Source organism: Lepidochelys kempii, chromosome 4 (genome assembly GCF_965140265.1).
Source record: "Lepidochelys kempii isolate rLepKem1 chromosome 4, rLepKem1.hap2, whole genome shotgun sequence".
In the NCBI taxonomy this organism is placed as follows: domain Eukaryota; kingdom Metazoa; phylum Chordata; order Testudines; family Cheloniidae; genus Lepidochelys; species Lepidochelys kempii.
This window is the reverse complement of record NC_133259.1, coordinates 112,778,076-112,799,973: the sequence shown is the minus strand read 5'-3', so window position 1 is coordinate 112,799,973 and position 21,898 is coordinate 112,778,076. Positions and strand designations below refer to the sequence as shown.

At 36.0% G+C, this 21,898-nt stretch overlaps 1 protein-coding gene across 3 annotated transcripts in view; it reads right to left on the bottom strand.

Annotated features, from left to right (window-relative positions):
* Positions 1-550: 550 nt before the first annotated feature.
* Positions 551-21,898, bottom strand: part of RAB28 (RAB28, member RAS oncogene family) — an 89,971-nt gene continuing 68,623 nt past the window's right edge. The window contains exons 5-8 of one of the 3 annotated variants that reach the window (XM_073342487.1): positions 13,014-13,117; positions 9,865-9,942; positions 2,959-3,059; positions 1,515-1,597 (exon numbers count right to left, since the gene is read on the bottom strand). In XM_073342487.1, coding sequence (XP_073198588.1) covers positions 2,964-3,059; positions 9,865-9,942; positions 13,014-13,117 — 278 coding nt within the window. In that variant the 3' untranslated portion in view covers positions 1,515-1,597; positions 2,959-2,963. Of the gene's footprint in view, positions 1,598-2,958; positions 3,060-9,864; positions 9,943-13,013; positions 13,118-21,898 lie in introns of all 3 variants that reach the window. The other 2 variants (XM_073342488.1, XM_073342489.1) reach the window with 2 other exon arrangements.

Below are 21,898 nucleotides of genomic sequence, written 5' to 3'. Positions count from 1 at the left end.
CTGGCCTCAGCTTGTTCCGGTGAAGTGCCTAGCACACTTGTGAGCACTCAGAAATAATAAATCACAGCCTTTTTAGTTTTCTACCATCCAGTTAAAACTACCATTCACACTGCATATTGATCAGTTTCAAAATAATACAGTGAGCCCCCCCAAAAAAGCCAAAACAACAGACACACCAGACACCACATTCATACCATTTGTAACTCTCTTTTGGAATCTCGTCTTTCACACACTGGTTGCAAAGCACTGGGATTGTCCACTCCCATTACTTGCCTCATTTCCTCTCCAATTACCTGCCCACCTCCTCTCTAATCATGTTCTCCCTGTGACAGTAAACAGGATTTCTACTGGCTTTTCCCACCTTTAGAAGGCTAAGACAGACTCCTCTCTGCTGAAACCAAGCAGTCTGTCTTAAATCTCACCTCCTTCTTGGGCTTCCCGTTCAGATGTACCCCAGAGTACACTATGTCGGAAAGAGACTCTCCAGAAATAAGTAATATTCAGTGGAGCAGAGAAGAAATTTGTTGGTCACAGAGAGGATAAGACTGAGTGACTTAACTTTTTATTTGTGGCTTTTACTCTGAACTGTATTGGCAAGAATTGCTGTTGAGATTGGGTCATAGGGAAAGAAACAAGTGCCAGGCCAAACCCAATCCAGCCCATCCTGCCAAGGTGCATAACATCCCTGGGGGGTTATGAATGAACTAAAAATGACTGATCCTAATTGATTCATCAACAGTTTCTAATGCGTGCTGAATACATCGCTCATCATAAACAGACCAAACTGCTGACTGAGGTTCATCCAAATTCATGAACACATACATGCACTGCATCAAACAAAAAAAAGGACATTGATATGGTACACTAATGTTCATTACTGGCATCTTGCAAGTAGCAATGGGGACAATTTGGGTCCTTTAAAAAAAAAAAGTATGTTCTTATTGTAGCTTTATTTCAAGGACTGTTCCTCATTAGATACAGTTTATACATTTTTGCACTATATAACAATGGAGTATCTTCCAAATTATTCCTACAGAAAATATATTACTGGTTCAAATGATAATATGACAATAGCTTCTCCAAGTTACATTTTGCTGAGTGTCAGTTTAGATCACAGGAAAAAAAAGACAAAATGCCTTTGCAAAATACCTTACAGCAGTAATGCCTTTAAAACTATTTTGAATACAGGAATTCTAATCCAATTTTACCTCAACATCAGTCAGAAAGATAGTAGGGCATATGTATACACAGTTACACTGCTTTATGGGAATATAATTCAGAAAAATATATATCTTAATTTTTCAAAGTGTGTGGTCCACTGTTTGAATCTAGGCCAATAAAACAAGATGCCTGCTGCTTTTCAACACACAATGGCGTAGCAAGTTTTCGAAACCTCTAACTGCACTACAGTGATGGTCACTGTTCAAACAAAGTTCCTGGCAACCTCTAGGCCTGTTCAAGGGAAGAAAGGCTGCCAACGGTATCAATACAAAGAAAAATATGTTCACTGAATTGCACACATTGAGCTTCTAGGAGGGTTAACAGTTCTTGCCACAGGCTCTTGACTGTAGTTTACAATATCTGCCTTCACCACCCTCTGTCATAAAAGAAAACACAGCGATTATCAAGATATCAGAAGCAGACATTGTTCAAAGTGCTACTAAAAACATTTAATACGGCAATTATTTTAATGAACCCTAGAACACAGATGTGTTACTATGAAATATGTTTGTGCTAATAAAGAATCAGTACGAACAGACATACACTGTAGTATTCTTTTTCTGGAAATTATGCGGTAAGACTTGTCTAGGTGTTCATTCTCATTCTAAATATTGATTCTTGGCACTAGATGGAAAAAGAGTGCCTTGGTTACTAAGTTTTCATGACAATTTTGTAAGGCTGATGTACGTATTAACATAACTCACTTTAAAATCATTAAACAGTATTTTCTTTAATGAGACAAGCTTTTTGTATTAAGTGTTGATGGTAGATAATAAAACAGTATCTGTTTAATAAGAATACTGTATGTGGTATTTTTAATAACAGTCTATTGTTTAACTGGAAATTTGGTATATATTGTTAGAATGAAATGGAAATTTTTCACTCTTTCTGCCCGCATAGGAAATTAAAAACCAAAACAAGATTCTGAGTTAACAAAATGACATTTCAGCAAAGTTGTAATAGGCAGAAAATTTAAGGAGCAAAACAAATATAAAAGCTAGGTATCTCCCATATTATGTACTCCACACATCTATTAGTGAATCTATTCATTAAGAACTTAATAAACTTTTGATGGGGGTTCTTTGGTGCATTCTGTATGTTGCGCAACCCTTGTACTTTACAAAGAATTTCTATGCGGATCTCATTCTGTATTTGTATATTAAAGATTCAAACCACAAGAGCATTTTATCCAAGATTATATCTGTACAAAATCAGTTTCAGTCTGCTATCAACATGTTTGCCATTAGTAATAACTTCTACCAAACCACTAATGAACTACCTAAAACTTTAACTTTTGAACTTCATCCCATTTTAACTGGCCCATAAGATACATTTTTGGATTACTATTGGTGACATGTAACCAGTTAGGACATAAACATGAAATCAGCGTACCCAGTTTTCAAATCTGGACAACAAATCTAGAGGACCCAATTCCACGTGTAGTGCTCAAATAAGGAATCTGGTGTCCATTTTGAATTGCTGTGCGTCAAATTGAGTACGCAGCTTTGAAAATTGTCCCAAAAATATTAATACATGATATTATTACAGAGCTGCGAGGAATTAATCAGTATTTGAAATTTAATTTAATCTGTGTAAATGTTGTGAAGAGATATACAACATTGCTTCACTATTAATAGATATACAGCACAGAACATTTCAGAGTGGTATTCATTGTCATACTTACTACTTCATGGAAAAGCAAAGTAATAAAAACAACATTGATTTTTACCATGATACCTGAACTATTGCACTGAACAGATTTTACTCTGACAGTTGGCAGTGCTGTAGTGTTGGTTATCTTCTTCGGGATACTTCACTAGTTCTGCCCTGACAACATGCTGTCAACCACATGTCAATATAATGGGCAAATAGCAAGGAAGAGAATGAAAAACAAAAAAGAAAATGGAGAGACAGATCAATAGCTGAAAAGAAGGAATGAATGACACAAATGACAGCACAAAAGCAAAAACAATTAACCGAAACAAAAATGCATTTCTTTCCAGGCCCCGTGCTGAATAAGAGACAGATATGCCTAGCAGAAAGTTTTATAGCGGGAGTTGGAGTAGCTTCTCAGATTCATCATCAATCATGCCCTCTCCCACAACCAACACAAAATAATCAGTTTAAGCAACCAATAAAAATGTTTTGCAGCTCAGACATGAAAAGGGATTTGAAAAAAAAAAGGGGGGGGGAGGGGGTAAGAGGACAGATTCTTTGCCTCTAATCAATGTAAATGCTACATAGATCCACTTCTATTCACAATTATATTAAAGATATGCATGCATCATTCCCACTTCAGAATTGTAGTGCAATTCCAAAATGATAAACATAAAACCTCATATCCAAATGCTTTCAGTTAGTACATGTTTTACTTGCCAACTGTTCTTAATCACTTGCAAGTTTTGCTGAAGCAATCCTTCAGTGAAGTGACTGGGACATACAACTTGCAAAAGGAAAAGTAGAGGGGATGTGCGCATCTGCATTTTATGGTTGAATTCTAATGACTCCAAATGAAGATTTCACTCAGGCTTAATAAAAAAAATTCCTTCAATGCTCTTTGCCAAATATTTGCTTTTAGTAAAAACAATCAATCATCTGTCCAAACCTCTCTTAACCTTTATAAAAAACTTAATTGAAAAGTCTTCAGAATAAAAAATATTTATGCTTACAGGAGAAAAATACAAAGACACAAATCAAACAGTAATGCAAAATAGCAGGGGGAACCTACGACAGCAACTATATGGACTGAGTCTACTGGTTTAATATTTCAATTCTTACATAATTAAAATATATATGTTTGTTACAAGTGAAGCACAAATGGGGGGAAACAATTTTATATTTCTAAAGGAAACATCAATTAATATGGACATGAATATATAAACATTGTTTGCTGAAGATAACCTCTGTAAATAAAGCATATATGTAAAACAAGCAATAGTAATTGAACTAGACGGTAGAGTGTTTAGATTTATTAACTGCTGAAGTACTCTGCTTAAGTTTTAATTGATCAACTTCATATCTTATCGGGTGGACAAGAGTCATGATTTACTAGACTTCTGGCCTGATGTTATCAAGGGAAGGGTTGCCTAATCCCGTGTAAGGCGCTAGTAGGGGGTTCAGCATTAAACAGTGTTATCTGACCTTGCAGGACCTAATTTCTTCATACCAAGTTCTACGCTAGACTGAAGAAAAAGGGTCCTTGCAATCAGTAAGCAATTAATTGTTCCCCCCCAATGTTGGTTTAAATCCCATCATGTAAACATAGCTAGGTTAGTGACCCGTGTTTAAGTCACTTTGTGGCAGGAGACTGACTAACATAAATGACTTGGATTTTCTAAAGGAATTTCAGCTAAATAAGAAGAGAAGAAACAGCATGCAACACTTTTTCCTGCTAGCTTCCTACCCATTACACACACATTATGCGTTTTGGGACATCTCTATATTAGATTGGAAGTATTAGCCAAGGCTCCAGTTTCTATCAACAATCAGATCCACAAGTTTGTTTGGCGCAGGTGCTCAGAATTCCAGACCTTGCTTAATGCCAAACACTGTATTATAGTGGCCCGGCACACTAGCACGATCACGTTAAATGGGCATTTAGTTAAAGAGAAAAACCTTCTATATCACTTAGAAAAATGTTAATTCTTGCCAATGCCCAGAAACAAAGTTGTACCTCATGCAGTTTCTATACTATGACTGGAAGTAAAAAATATTGAAAGAAAAACATTTAATCAGTAAAGGAGCCATTTCCTTAAGTTTCAACAGCCCCTTGTGTTTTAAAAGAGTTAGGAATTTGAGGGCTGAAAATAAGATGTAATGTGTAAATTTTTTGTTTTGGAATTCTTTGACTTTGAAAACATGCTCCAAGTTCCAGTCTTATCTACTTTTGTTTTATCTGGCCTTTGACTGACTATGGGTTTGATTAGGAGGCACCATATTCTAAAAGACTGTCTTGTACCAGGTAAAGTCAACAAAGGTTTTGCTGTTGACTTTAATGGGACCAAGAGCTCCCTCCATCATGGCACAAGTGTTTTATATGTCTAACCCAAGCCTTCAAAACTTGTGTGTCAAGCCCTGCAAAATCATGATATTGGCTTAGAAACTATGATTTAAAAAAAAACAACAATACATTTGGAGTTGCTTTTATTTACCTTCTGGATGCACTTGAGTCACATTTTGAAGTTTTTTTCCATAATCGTAAGGGTAAGAAACTTTTTTTTTTAATGAAAGCTGAGATTCTCGTGCATAAAATCATGGAAGTCAGCAATGTTATTTTTGTAAAGTGTACACTTAGAGTGTTAAGCAATCAGACAACTTTTCAGACCTCGTGATTCTGTTTTGGTGTGTGTTCCTCAGACACACAGATTCTTCACTTTTGGTGGTTGTCTGAGTTCAATGTTGGGCTCGATATATGCAGTTACAACAAAAAGTGGATCTATTACATTTAAAAAATAATCTCCATTTCTGTGAGAGTTAGAAGGATAGTAAAGCAGCAGTTCCACTCTATTGCTTTTTTAGCAATGTACCTAAGTAGGTATTCCACTCAATGGACTAATTCCAAAGCTATCGTTGCAGTATTTAAAACAATGCACATTTTTAAAAATAGAACCCAGTTCTGATCTTTGTTTAAAAATTCAAATAATTGTATTATCTGTGTTGCTATAAAGGCAACCTAACTTTCACCAGATGCTCCTTGAATCTGAGTGCTTCAGAAACTTTAATGAATATATTCTCACAATGCTTTTGTGAAATACGGACGTTTCATACTCATTTTACAGATGGAGATATGACATACAGGAGATTCAGGGACTTGCCCAAGGTCACACAGGAAATCTGTGGTAGAGCACGAAAAGAACCTCTAGCTACTGAATCCCATTCCAGTGCTTTAGCATCCAGATCATCCTTCCTCCCTGGCAAGAGCCCAATTCCATGCTTCTAGAAAATATGAAGCCACGTACTACCCCATAAGAGCTTTCCAGTACAGGGACTAGGAAATCTACAATTTTCCTCTTACGAAATTTTCTTCCAATTCTTTTGAGAACACAAGGTTAAGACTTGTCCCTTCCCCATTCCAATCCTGTGTAGCGACCAGAGCATTTTGTCTCCTAGACCCACAGATTTCAAGATACCAGTGGGAGGCACTAGCCTCAACACAGCTCCCCAGGCTCCTCCCTTACTTTCTCCATGGGCCCCACTGATGCTCATCTAAGAAAACAAACATCAATGGGAGTTATATTATTAGCAGGAATTTCTGTTGACCCAATATAGGTGGAAGCCTTGCCAGGCCCAGCAAGTGCTCTAGAGCTTTTACCCCCTCAACTCCTCTCCCCAAGTCAGAACACCACAGAGTTTGTAGTGTCTTGAAATCATGGGACAATACAGTGGAGCTGCTGCTCTATCTACTTCAGGGCTTTGCCTCCTCTCTACCTTGGGTTCATACTGGAAGGTAGTATGTGGACCATGGTCAATGTTTAACTTATAGTTAGGAGCCTCATGTAGGCTGTTACTTCTGCCATTTACCTCATTCTGCCTGACCAATCCAAGACTGACTGCTGAGCCATTTATTTTTCTAATATAATAGATAAGAAAAGTAGCTGAAATTTATATTACAAACCATCTTTGGCTGAAACTATAAGTTCCAATAAATTGGCCAGAAGAATTACGAACCATAAATATAATACTGAGGTGGGGAAAGGCCTTACGGTTGATATAGGTCCAATATAGCAAACTATGCATTCTTGGTTTTGCATTACGTACAGATCTTTAGAATATCTGATGCGCTTATTTTAGAAATCTACAAAACTTGATATAATATTTGGCTCATTTCTCATATCCTCTTTTTAATTTGCAGTACTTTACCATCTATTTCCTAGTTCTATGCAAAGTGAATTCACACCTAGACTATCAAAAAAGCATGAATATATTGCTGCTTTTGGCACTGCTGTGTGCAGATCTGAGATAAGAACGGTGTTTCAATGTTGTACAGTTAAAGAACAACTGATTTCCAATTTAATGAATTTATACATAAATCATTATGCAACTAAGAAAAGCAAATAGCAGGCACCTTTCTTTCTCTCTCACTCTCTCGTGCTACATATTATATATAAAGACAAAAGGACATTGTTCTGATCTTTTTTATTTTTGTGTAGCATACAAACAAAAGTTTTTCATAGCTGTTTTGCTTTACTTGTTAGGTGTGTACTGCACAATATATTTTGGTCTTCTATTGTTAAAATAATTCTAGCTATATATTTCAACACAGATTGTAAATATTGCCTTGGGGAAAGACTTATTTTCTTATTATATGATTTGAAAATAGATGTATTGTATATTTAAGCAAACTAGAGAGCAGGCTGTCCATAAAAGGGTAAAATTTTAATAAACATATTTTACTGAATTTTTTTGACTTTTTTAAATAACTACTAAGTCAACAGTGGCCAAAATGCAGCCCCTTGAACTGCCAGAAGAGATTGCTTTGAGTATAATAAGTAAATTAAAAATATATGTATTATAATCTCATAACATCATGATACAATAAAAGTTAGATTCTGTATTTTAATCCTTATTTTCAGGGGTTTATGAAACTTGTGTGTGTAAAATCCTTTTGGGTTGGATGTTTGTGCGCACAGTCAACCTGAAAGGGAAATTATTTTTAAAAAAATGGAATTTAGAAAAAATAGGAATGTTTTTAATGAGAGGATTGACATTCTTTTTGAAGTTTTTCTCCTAAACAGTTTTCTTTCATTAATGTGAACTAACTGCTTTTCCTATTCTGGGGACAAAAAAATTGAGAAAAATATATTTTTCTCAATTAATACTATTATACATGTGACAAACACTGAATGACACAAAATGATCATCATATTTTTCAAATACAGTCATAGTCCAAAAGGGGCCTGCAGCAGCTGAACTATGTGCTCATACAGAAGTCACCATAGTCACATCCCTAGCTATCAATTTAGGAGTATGGGCAAGGGCTTCCTTAGAAAACCAAGTTTACAACTGTTGCTGGGATCTATTTTCTCACCCTCAGTCCCTATTGAAACTAGAGGAAACAGAAGACAATCCCCCACATGTGATTGGAGAATGTCACTAAGATCAAATTGTCTGATGTGAAACGCATGCAGTGTTAGTTCTTGATGGTCTTTTTTGCCACCAAGATTCTCCTGTAGTGTCCGATACACTGGTAACTAATTAATAGGATTAGCCACAAAACACAGCACTGAGGTACCCAACACACAGAGAAGCTGAATGCAATGAGATCATTTAAAGATATTTCAGTGTTAAACTAAGATTTTTTGGGATTGGTACTTCCAGGAAGCTAATTAAAAATCAATGTCACAAACCCTTCATAAAGGAATAAGCAGCAATTTTTTCACAGCCATTTGAACATGATGGGCTTGATTCTCATCTGATATAAATCAGTGTCGCATTAATGGAAATATGATTTACTGAAGCCAGTAAAACTATGCTATACCTAGCACAGCACATGTCCCCTGGGGTTAGGGTTCAAGCCTCTGAGGTACAGAAGACCAGGACACCTGGAATGATCCTAAGCACATAAAATGGGACAGCTGGCAGTGTAGACTGAGCACCTTTATGGAGCTACCTCAAAAAAGGGATGATCCAGGGAAAACCTGGACAGGTGGCAACGCTACCTAGGGTGCCAGTACAACTGAGTTGCCTAATTAATTGGCATGAGAGACTCTAGAGCCAAAACTCCAACCACTTCCCATCCACCCACTGGTGTAGGGTGGGGAGTAGTTACTTTGAAGAGGTTGCTTTTCGCTCTTTGGGATGGGCAGTCAACATAGAGGCACCTCGTTGTGTGGGTACAAAGAATGAACCAAAATCTGGCCTTAACATACTGTATTATATGGATGGGGGTTTTTTCTTGACTGTGAGAACCACATGCAACATCTTTTTCCACTTTGACAAGATATTGTTTACAGTTACGTAAATGTGCAACATTTATATCCATTTAGATTTATACCTACAATTCCTTTTTTTTTTAACCTATAACTCTCTAAAATAAATTCTATTTAAAAATGTACGGAACTACAAATAAGGACGTAAGTGCCATAAAATCATACCTAGTGTTTAATGAAAGCATATGTACATTTGACAATGTCTCTGTTTCTGTATATCTATAACTATATACCTATATCTTTATCTAATTAAACCCTCCAAGTTTGTTCCTGCTTTTGGATTTCTCAGTGTGTTCTGACTTGTGTTTTTGAGGACTGCAAGTATACATTTGTACCATGTAAAGTACTGAGCACACTGTAAATGCAATGAGTGTGTCAGGCACCATAACTTGAAGATACAATAAAACTATATATAGGTATATAAACACACACTTGGATGTATTTAATATAGCTATGTTATTTTTTAACCGGAAAAAGCTTTTGAATTTTTTTTTCTAATTTAGTAGGACACAAATTTTGCAAAGTTTAAAATGTTTTTAAGCTACACATATAAGGAATGAATATATACGGAAGGCTGTAATAGAAGCATACAACTGACTCAAGCACAAATGGGATGCAGCTTACCTTGAAGGAAAATTTATTATTCATTTGTATTCAGATTTTTTTTAAACACCAACAAAATATCTAATAAAAGCAAGGTATGCAGGACAATCACCTGTGATTGTTCCATTTCTGCTTTGTTTAATTTGATGCCAAGGATGTCAGCAGTAATTCTCTGAAAACACAGGAAGACCTACATAAAAAAATAGAGCTTAAATGATTAAAAACAGACATCCTCAAGTTACTTTTAAATATATCAAACCTTTCCTGAACTGTAAACAATGAGATATGCAAAAATATGACCTGTGCAAAACAGATCTGAAAATAACTTCATCTGGTAAATTCAATGCTGTTTAAAATAATTCAGCAATGATATAAGGGAATGAACAGCATGCTGGATTGTTAGGCAGCACTTCTACTTTGTCTCCAGAGACGTAAGTTTAAACAAGTGCTTATACAAAACCCCTTTCAAATATGATGATTAGTTTTGCAAAATATGAATAAGGGCATTCATTAATGTTTGCTTGAAAAATATTTTACTCATGTATTGTGCAGCAGAAATGTGGGTTTCTGTACCTCAGAACAATTGGGTTTAGCACATACACCACCGGGGCCCCTATTCTGCATGTGATTAGTTCCCCACTTAAAGTTAGACACATGTGTAAGTGTTTGCAGTATAGTGTCTTAAATCCATAATGGCTTTTAAGAAATAGCATTATCTCATTAACAACATGCTGCATTTAAAATATGTGGCAGCCTGGCACTGAATCCTATACTTGGACAATAAAACAAGATGGACACATTGCATAAAACCCCTTTTAAAAAGTGAAACTTTCCCTAGACAGACATTTGGGCTGTGCCTATGCTACAAGATTACATCTTTTGTCCTTGAATTGGTTGGTGTCATAAATACAAAGGGAAGGGGGTAAGAAGCTCTGATACAGTACTATAAAATCTTCTTACCTGTAAAGGGTTAAGAAGCTCAAGTAACCTGGCTGGCACCTGACCAAAATGACCAATAAGGGGAAAAGACACTTTCAAATCGGGGTGGAGGTGGGGGGAGGGGGAGGAAGGCTTTGTCTGTCTGTTTGTGTGATGCCTCTGCCGGGGACAGATTAAGAAAGCAAGCAATCCAACTCCTATAGAGTTAGTAAGTAATCTAGTTAGAAAATGCGTTAGATTTTCTTTTGTTTTTGGCTTGTGAAATTTGCTGTGCTGGAGGGAATGTGTATTCCTGTTTGTGTGTCTTTTTGTAACTTAAGGTTTTGCCTAGAGGGATTCTCTGTGTTTTGAATCTGACTGCCTGTGAAATTATCTTCCATTCTAATCTTACACAGTGTTTCTTTTATCTTTTTTTGTTTGTCTAATAAAGTTCTGTTTTTTAAGAATCTGATTGGGTTTTTGGGGTTCTAAAAACCCAAGGTTGGTCTGTGCTCATCTTGTTTATCTCAGGCCTCCCCAGGAAAGGGGGTGTGCCAGTTCTCAGCACAGCTCGCAGAGGATTGGATTCTGGGAGATTTGGAAAGTCCTCTGTTCTACTGTGGGACAGTAGCAAAAGAAAAGGAGTACTTGTGGCACCTTAGAGACTAAACAATTTATTTGAGCATAAGCTTTCGTGAGCTACAGCTCACTTCATCGGATGCATACTTTCCACAGTATGCATCCGATGAAGTGAGCTGTAGCTCATGAGCTTATGCTCAAATAAATTGTTTAGTCTCTAAGGTGCCACAAGTACTCCTTTTCTTTTTGCGAATACAGACTAACACGGCTGTTACTCTGAAACCTGTCAGTAGCAAAAGAATTAGTTAATATATTTCCGCTAGTCCATATCTACACTGGAATTAAAATGAGTAATACTGAACTCTCTACTGAATACACTCACCCGGAAGATTTAAGAATGGAGTTGAAGTTTTCACTTTAACAGTATAAGTAGCTGCTCACGAGAAGTAGATACTTCTGTGTAATGTATTCTTTTATGTTCAAGTATCCATATGTTTCTGGCCAGCAAGTTAAAAAACTCAAAAAAATTCTATGAAACACTTCCGTAATTTGGGGATCAGTGAAAAAGAAAACTAGAAAGGCTCTTTCACAGATTTCAACATTAACTATATCAATTACAAAAAAAGAACCGTTAATTTGCTCATCACTGACAATGTATCAAATCAGTTTGAAAAGGAGATGTTGCCTATTTGAAAAAACATATTATAGAATGCGCCTACTATAGTGAGTATGACATTAAAATTGCAAAATGTTTAGTTTTGTTTGTTCGAAAACAAAAAGTTACACTTAAAAAAATTAACTAAATCTGACAACCTGATTGGAGCACAGACTTTTATACAAAATTTTATGGCCAATTTAGAAACCCCTGATAATCTGTGTTCATAACAGAAATGTTAGAGGTTATTACGTGATGACTGTTATCACAAACCTATAAGATTAATTTTAGAATTTTATTATAATTTTATGTTTTTTGAATAAGGATCTTAAACCACAATATTTGAATACTCCATTTTGAAAACATAATTCGTTTTGTACATTAAAAAGTGTTTTTTTTTATTATTCAATTATGTAGCCAGGGTAGTAAATCATTTATTAAATATGATGGCTTCCACTAAGGAGACAGTGAGATTGTTTTTATGGCTTTTCATGCCCATTTCCATAACATCAAGATGTGTAACAAAAGTTAAATACAACACCATGTTTATTTAAATTGCCTGTTATAGTTAGCACAAAAGTTCTTCCTGTCTCATCTAACCAAACGTACTAGCTGATTATGGTTCACAGTCAAATAATTAACCAAAAATGCATTTTTAACTGTGTTCTGAAGGTAAGTAAATTAAGCTTCAATGAACCACCAGAGGGAGTGTATCCATTGGCTGGGGACCCTCTACTGAAAATACTGTCTCCAGACCTCAAGACAATACTCCTAGAGACCGGACTGGCAGCAAAGAGAGATTTAGCTCATCACAGCTGTCATGCTATGCATAGAGAAACAAAGAGGCAGTGTGCAAGGTAGCCAGACCTCAAACCATTTATAGATTAGAGCCAATATGTGGAATTTCAAAGCAGATGAGACGTCACTATAATTAACAAAGCACAATTATAACATATATACCGATGATCTATTCCGCTAGCGAAGCAGTTGCACTCTGCAGTGACTGAAGTTCTGGATAGCTTGATAGTTGGAGTGCAGTGAAATGACCACATCACATTCCAGAGTTATAGTTTTTTTTTAAAAAAAATTATTTGATTGGTCTTACTTACAGAATCGCCTGTCTTGGCTGACACAAAATGGCTACTGAAACCATTTTCCTGGCAAAATCGTTGGTGTTTGTCAGTTTTCACTGTTCGCATATGCTCCAAATCAACTATAAAAAGGTTCAAAGGAAAAATTACTATAATGGAGCCCATTTATTTAGATACCTGTCTCAGCAATTATTCCTTGAAAATGCTTACAACAGACACAATCTTTCCCTCATACAAACAACAACCTTTTGTTTTTATAATTATTTGCTAAAGGAAAAATAATCCATTACTTGAAATTTCTGTGGGTACATGAAAAATAAATTACAATAAAAATTGAACTGTGAAATGCAATAAACTCATTTAAAAATAAAACCCAAATTCCATGCTCAGGCACATACAAGCAGCTCCCATTGTCTCTATTAGGAGCCATGTACACAAGTCTGAGGGTAAAACTACGCTCCAAATGTTCTGCATGCAAACGTGATACACTACAAAAATTCTAATGTTATTCAAATACTGTTGCAAAATAAAGGTAAAGCTTACAGATACATGTCTGCTTCCATATAGTTTGCTTCCAAGTTAAAAATGTAAATGAGTTATAAAGAATGTTAATACAAAGCAGTGCAGCAAAAATATCCGTTACATTAAATCCACTAAAATCACACTGAATAAATATTGACATTCATTTATTTGTAAATGGAGTTTTCAATTCCACAAAGATATACTTCAGAAAGCTGTATTAAACAACACAAAATGCATATTTTAAGAGTGGTATGCATTATTTTCATTTTTCCCATTATATACCCATTGGAAGTAGAGCAAAGCTTTTAAACAATATGTTTCATTGAAACACATTGGGTGCTTAAAATACAACATGGAACTCAAGTCTTGTACAGGTTTTATTGTGTACATTCCAATTTCTCCAAATCTGATCCTAGGGTAACTGGAAGCTATATTGAACAGTTTCTCTTTTTATTGCATTACAGTCCCTATAAGGGTGTTGACTCAATGCCGTCAAATTATAAGGCAAATATATTCACAAGGATTTAAGGACAACTAGGCTCTTTGAGTCAATACAGGAAAAAAAAACTTAAACTGATTTCCTGAGGAAGGGACCCAACTGACTTGTAAAAACTTGTAAATTTGCAAATCTAGTAAGTCTGCATAATAGTGTCATTTGACTATCAACTGAAAAAAATGTTCTCATACTACATAAAAGGCTTTATTTAAAAATGATATTGGAGGTCTTTAATTTGTAGGCTCTGGAGATTTTTTTCTCTACAAGATTTTTGATCTTACAGGAGATTCCTATACCCCATTTATGCTGCTTACCTTGGTTAATGTGGAGCTTTTTGCCACATGTTGCTTTTCCTTACACATCACTGAGGCCTTGTTTACAAGAACAGACCTAAAATCATCCATCTACCACAGGCATTAATTTGTGGAGGACTAAAATACTAAGCTATTAACAAGAATGTTTATAGTACTGGTTTATCATAATATTGAAGCTAGAATACTTATTTAACAAAAAAACAGAAAGAACAAATACCGTTAAGATAAGTCCCAAATGAAGTCAGTAACCAATTTTAAAAAAAAAAAAAAAACCTTGCACAGCTAATATAGCAACTGCTTTTTTTTTTCTCTTGAAAAGAAAATCTACTACAAGAGATGGCTTGTGCCAAGAAATCTTTTAGATGGAAAATACAGAATATTTTCTTTCCCTATTTTTAGTCTTCACATTTTAGATGTAACATAGCTGTGTGGGAGGGAACTACACCACCACACCTGCTGGAGAACTATTTTGGGGTGGGGGAAAAGGTTTTGTTTTTTTTAATTCAACCTTAATGGGCCAAATTTTTAGAGAGGCCTCAGTCCAGCCTCCAATTTTATTTTATTATATTTCTTTAAATGCATTATTAAAAGTGCATATCCAAACTCTATGCACCTGTACAAATACTGAACACGCAAGATAAATTTGCTTAATACATTATGACTCTGCCACCGATGCCATTTAACTCTACCAGTGACTCCCAGAGGAGTGACAACCTCTCTCTCCCGCCAAAAATATTACAGAATAAAGAAGTGCCACAGCATGCTTTGACAAACTCAGGATCTGTTGGTCTAAGGGAAGAAATTCCAAAGTAAGTGGCAGCACCCTCACAAAAATTGCCCTGCAGCAGCCCTTTCTCCCTTTTAAACCAGGAGATCTCAGTTCAAGCAGCTCCACTTATTGCAACTGCCAGGGTATCCACCAGAGAGAAGTTCCTTCAGGTAGCCGAGCTCAAGTCATTTAGGCCTCAGTTCAGCAATGTACTTCTATATTGGTTTTTACTTAGTTTACCTAAAGGGGTCGAAGACCTTTATCCAGCATGGTTCTTAAGCACACAAGTAGTCCCACTTCACCACCACATTAAAATCCATGCTGAAAGTACATGAAAGCCAATGCAGATTTTAGGGCAAGGATGTAACATACTATCTGCATACAGCTGTACTTCAGTATAAGAATGGTACTGTAGGTGGCATTATATGAAGGTTTAGATACCATGTGGTTTTGTGTCCAGAACAAAAAAATAGAACAATATATAAACTACATCTCAGATTAGACAAATGAGAAAGAGGAACGCTAACAGAGGAAGAACATGGGAAAGAAGAAGGAAAGGGGTATGCTTGTAACAGAGATAACAAATGGGAAAGCAGTGCCTACAGTGAGATCCATAACAGGAGGTCCCTAGCAACCAGTAAGCAATGTAACTGACTTAGTTTAACATAACATGTTGAAAACAAAAACAAAAGGCAGTAACTAGAACTATTATTACTCATCTTCCTTTGAATAAGATACTGGCCTGCTTCTTCTGCAGATACAGAAGTGAAGGTGCAATGGAGGGTCCCAATATTTTCAAAGCAGACGTATACCCAATAGTGAATTTAGTATCTTTGGTACATAGCCAAGTGTCTGAAATGTAATTATGTTTGCACAAAACTATTATGCCAACCATGAATCATGGAAAACCCAAACCATGCTATTGTCAATTTTACTCTCCCTCATCTTTCTAGCTGCTAGTTGTATTTTCGCTTGGTCTTGGAAGAGGCAACTTCAGTGGTGTTCACAGTGCGATCTATCAATGACAATATTACCATTGAGTATATTCAGACCCATTTTGGGATATACAAGATTCAAAAAAGGCCACAGGTTCAAATCTTTCTGAGCCCTCCAGAATTCCAATGAAGCTCAGATTATTCCTGTCAAGTTGATTCTCAAAGTCTTTGTTTCTCCCTCTAATGTACTGAATTTCTTTTTTTCCATTTTATGAGCCTAGTGGGTAGCATGACACTATCATCCATAGCGGTAAAGGTTGGCTAATCCATACATTTAATCCAGGTAGCTAAAACACAGAGTAAGTGTATCCAAAGTCACTGAAATGAAATTATTGGAGCAGGAAGAAGATAACGCCTAACTGGAACACATTCAGTGACAAGTTAAAAGACAAGATTAGATGGTGGCCATGTCTCCGCGGTGAGAGGAGGGGGGTGGGAAATGGATCCCTGAAGCCAGAGAAGAGTTTGCAGTAACTACCAAGGACAGTTTCAATCTGTGATACATTCCACATTGTTCATGGAGGCTTACCCATAACTAACTAACTATTTGCTCATTTACTGTCTCATTCTATACCTACCAGTTTGGAATGTACTGAAGTAGTAAGACTGTTACAACAACCACCAAAATTACATTCTCTCTACAAGTGATTTGATTCCACAACCAAGTTATTTAAGAATGTATTATGGCAGTCAGTGATTCTGTAAGTAGAAATAACCTGTTCTCTCATGATATGGACAGTTTTCTAGTCAATATCAGGCACAGGATAGCCTACTGGATGGGCAGGAAAACAGCAGACATATTATATCTTTATTTTAGTAAGGCTTTTGACACTGTCCACTATGATATTCTCATAACCAAACTAGGGAAATGTGGTGTAAATGAAATTACTATAAGATGTGTGCTGGTACTCATCAATATGTTTATTCATGACTTGGATAGTGGACTGGAGAGTACGCTTACAAAATCTGAAGATGACACCAAAGCTGGGAGGGGTTGCAAGCACTTTGGAGGACAGGTTTGGAATTCAAAATACCCTAGACAAATTGGAGAACTGGTATGAAAATCAACAAGATTGCATCTGTCTTTATGGAATTTAAAGTACTATTTAAACTCATTTCATTTGCACCATTTAGAGGGCAACCCAAATATACCAAAATAAAAAAGCTTGCATCAGACCACTTACCAACTGTCTTTCATTTACATTCCAATCCACTGTAAACATGCAAAACTCTAATAATCAGAACAGTTTAATTAGCTCTAGCCCACTGATTTCAATAAAATGAAACAGGGACTAATTTTACTAGCTTAGCAGAAGTTGATTTCAACAAATAAAAACCTGACACCAAGTCCCAATAGGGACATGTTTATTGTCTCAAAATAAGGCTTGGTAATAAAACATGTTTAATGTAACTTACTATATAGAGCTGTAATAAAACTAGTAACTACCGTGACAGGCCAATAAGTGCCAAAAGATATTTTATTGGGCAATCAGTAAAATGCTATATGTTATGGTAAAGATATTTCAAAAACAGTCAGTCAGTCATCTCATGGCTGATAAATGACAAGTTCTGAGAATAACAGTAACAACTCAAAAAAGTTACAAAAACAAATAATTACACATACTTTCAAATGGCTCTGTGCCACAGAGAGAGAAGCAATTATGCAGAAATACGGTTCAAAGGCCCACACAGCCGGGAAAGTAGCTACATATAGTAGTAATCTCCACTCACCAAGTGGCTGCCAGCATTCTGCATCATTACCACCCAGAACTCCACAAGGAATAAGAGTTTGCTGGATTAGGGGCAGGGCAGGGTTACAGTTCTGCATGAATGCCACACAACAGTGGAGGGAACAGGAGCATACAGCTCACAAGGCAATCTGAAGGCAGCCCAGGAAACAACCATGATGCCTGTGCTGGGAGCAGTGGAGAGGAGCAGCCACTATGCATATTAGGCAAGACCTGTGTCTGTGTGTGTTTAATGGTTTGCAGGGGTTTCTCATGGATCTCCAGTCTATTCATCTAACCTATATGGCACCACTCCCATATAGAGAACCTGAACTATGCTTATGTCAAGGTATTGTATCTACCACTAATTGCTAAGCTACCCATTTTTTTTTAAATCATGTACATTAACACATTTGATTTGCAAAGGTAATTTCACAAGGGTTTCCCCAGTCTAAATCGGATACCCCTTTAATTTAAAAATATACAGTTGTGCTAACTGTATTGCGAGGGCATCCATCATTAATAGACAGTTCTCATATTTATGCTTAAACTTTCACAAATCAATGTTACATTATTGGCATATAAGTATGCACTATATATGTGCATGCATTTACAACCATCTGATTTTATCATTAAAAATGGACAATTTCACAATTTCATATTTAACTGTAATTAAGGGTAATTTAAGTTATGAATACACATTATTATTAATCTATAGCCCTATTTATAAGTATATTCTTTTATAGAGTATGTTGTGGAAAATGAAATATAAATCTTTCTGAAAAGTATTTGCAGCTGTTCATACAAGTTATAAAATTACACAAAGTATAAACAATGAGCTATCACAATTAGCCCACACAGACGTGACAAGTAAAATGTGCTAATAATTTATTAATTTTATTTACATGTGCTTAATATTATGTACATATTTTCTCTTCTAAAATACTCCTGGGTCATTATATAAATGGCCAGTATATAACATTTTCTCTTTTTCATCTTATTTCCTTACTATAGTGTCAGATGGCCTTTTTCACTAGACATTTTTAACTCAAGCATCTTAACTCAATCATGCAATACACTGATTAAGTGAATTGTCTTCATACTGGTTTGTATGGGGAAACAATGTAGTTCAAACACTACAGTCATTTTAACTTCACCTCAAGTTTTGTTGTGCTTAGGTATTGATGCACTAGGGAAAAGGAGGGGCACCACCATAGCAGAAGTGCTTTAATATATCATGCCTTAAGGCATGATGCCACTGGGGTATGAGGAGATATATGCTGGGCAACAGGATTTACTACACTTGTTTAATAGGTTTAGTGGCATGCTCTCTAGCACTGTCCTACCAGGTTCCTGACTGGCAGGGCCCAAAGTCCTGGTCAGATACAGTCCCTCCTAGGCACTAGCCCTATCTGGTTCCTCCCCTTGTATTTCCCAGCATCCCAAAGTTATAGCTCTCTTCTGCCTGAGTCTATTACTCTGTGTCCCATTGCTCCCCAGCTAAGTCTGGGAGCTACTAATTAGCCCTTAAATTTAACAACTATTTGGATGCGCCAAATAGAGGAGTTATATTTTGTAAGATTTTCGGGCTGAGTACATTGTTATTTTCTGGTTAAAGATAAGTTTTCATTAAAAAAAAACAAAACTTAGCTACGATATTTAGATAAAAGGGTAAACACGACATATGCAGGAGTCATATGCATTAATCAGTCACCGAGCTGCATTATTTCAGTATTCAATCATTTCTTCTCATTACGGTTATACACTGTGTATCACCTACAGAGAGAGAGAGACTGCTTTTAAAAAACTAGCTTTGACTTGACACTTGTAAATTAGCATCAGTATAATGCACTCTCCTTTACAAGGTAAACAATGGAATCTTAGTGTCAGAATGGGAACTGCAACCTTTTATACTTAAATTTCTATTAATGCCTGTAATCCTTTTCTCACACTAAAGCTGTATCAGATGCCAAGAAAAGAACACACTTTCAGTGAAGTCCTGGTGAAACGTATACCACCCGTCTGACTTAAGGAAGCTGAAAGTGAAATATAAATATAGTTCCAGTACAGATTTTCTCAGTAATTTTTTAGGTTATCAAGAAAACATCTAGAGTGTTGATCTGGTTATACTCATTTCAGACAAACTACATGTCACATTAACTACCTCCAGGAAGTTATTCCAAACACAAAATAAACTGTTTATGCCCCTGCTCAGATAGATAGCATGACAGATTGTTATTAGTTGAAGACAGATGAAATACATTAATTTGATTGCAAGCATGTGTTTACTTTCTTGCTGTCATATACACTCTAATGCTGATGCTTCTTTATGAGGACATAGTAACAAATCAGATACCGTATTAGAAGAATTGTTAAGGCAGAGTAATAATAGTTAGTGCCATATTTTAGCATTTTAGAAAGCTATTACTTTTCCTCTTTCTCCCACAAAACCATGAAAATATCTAGAAATTACTTTTACAGAAAACCGGAAATTGATAGCGCAAAAACTCAGTAACCTACACAATATATTTTTAAAGCTTCATCCTCGGTAGGAAACCACAGGTATCAAAAATATGCATTTCAGAACAATTCAAGAAAAACAGCTCATTTTATAATCTTAACTCTTTTTAAACAGAGGACCAAATTCGGGCAGAATGCTAGATATAGGCACAAGAAAATTCATGTCTACTAGAGGGAATGTAAGGTGGAAATTTTTCATCACAGTCCTGGCCCCTCTAAAACCAGAAAAGCTTTACAACAGGAGCTTCAAAAGGGTATTATGAGAGCAGAGGTGAGATCTGCATGGTTTTGTGCACAGACTTCCTTCTGTACATACACTTCCTGACCATGGCACCAGCATATGCATATAAAAACTATGAAGATTACTCTTGCTGCTAAAACGAGTAATGTGCACAAAGGTGTCGGATCTGTGGTGGAGCTTTCTAGAACAAAGCACACAGTAAATCAGCTCGGCAACATACGTACACGTACGTATTAGGTCATCATGCAATGGGTGTTTCTACAACATGAACTAGCAAAAGCTAAACATAATGGGGCAAGTTTTCCTTTATTGTATTTTTTATGTTCATTGTAATGGTTTTAATCTAGAGATTAATCTTCTGAAAGAAAAATAATCAGATTTAATAAGGACTTTCAAGTCATATTTAAACAGATTATATATTAAAAAATGCCTGTCTTATGTTGTCGTTAAGGCTTCAACAAATATATTAGTTCTTGCAAACCGTTAGCAACAAGACAATACTGAAAAATATAGTGCTTCCAGGATTTAAAATTGGCTTCAGTCAAATCGTAAGCAGATTCCAATGAAAAGCAACAAGCCAACTGTGTTCATCTCTGGAGCATATCTGCGAGCGGCCTTTAGTATGGGCATGCCAACAAGTGTGTCAAATGTTTGGTACCTCGGGAAATATTTATTTTAAGGAAATAGGTTGATATTGCTTGCAAACAACCTTCTTAGCATTTTTAAGGGGATAAAATGCAAACAAAAGTTATTCTAAAAGGGGTGAAAGAATATGCTTAAATTTGTTTTCAAAACTAAAAACAAGATACAAGTTTATACAACAATTTACTTAGAAGCACTGAAAGAACATTACATAGTGTAGATGAAAGATATTTTTTTCAACTGGACATTTTCCTCTTATTTCACTTTTGATACATTCTTGGCAGAAAACTTTACAGGCACCATAGAGTCATTGACTGAACAGACTAAGTCAATACAGATAATTTGAACTTGATCCCTTTTGTGTTTTGCTTTGCCTTCATGTCAGACACATCTTTAGTTCTTAATCCTACCACAAATACTTTAAGAAACAAGGATGATGTTCAAAACAGAAGACAGTATTAATTAGACAGATCAATTGAGTTAAATTGCAATATATTTTAATTTAAAACACATCACAGGAACAATGGTCTATCCTTCACTTTTCTGAGGGAGGGAGAAGGAGGCAAGAGCTGAAACGTAAAGATTTCTGCTGATTTTGGTTTGTCCCATCTCCAGCCATTGAGCCCCTCAATTCCTAGAGTGACTAAGAGCTTATTAATGCAGGGACACTCAAGAAA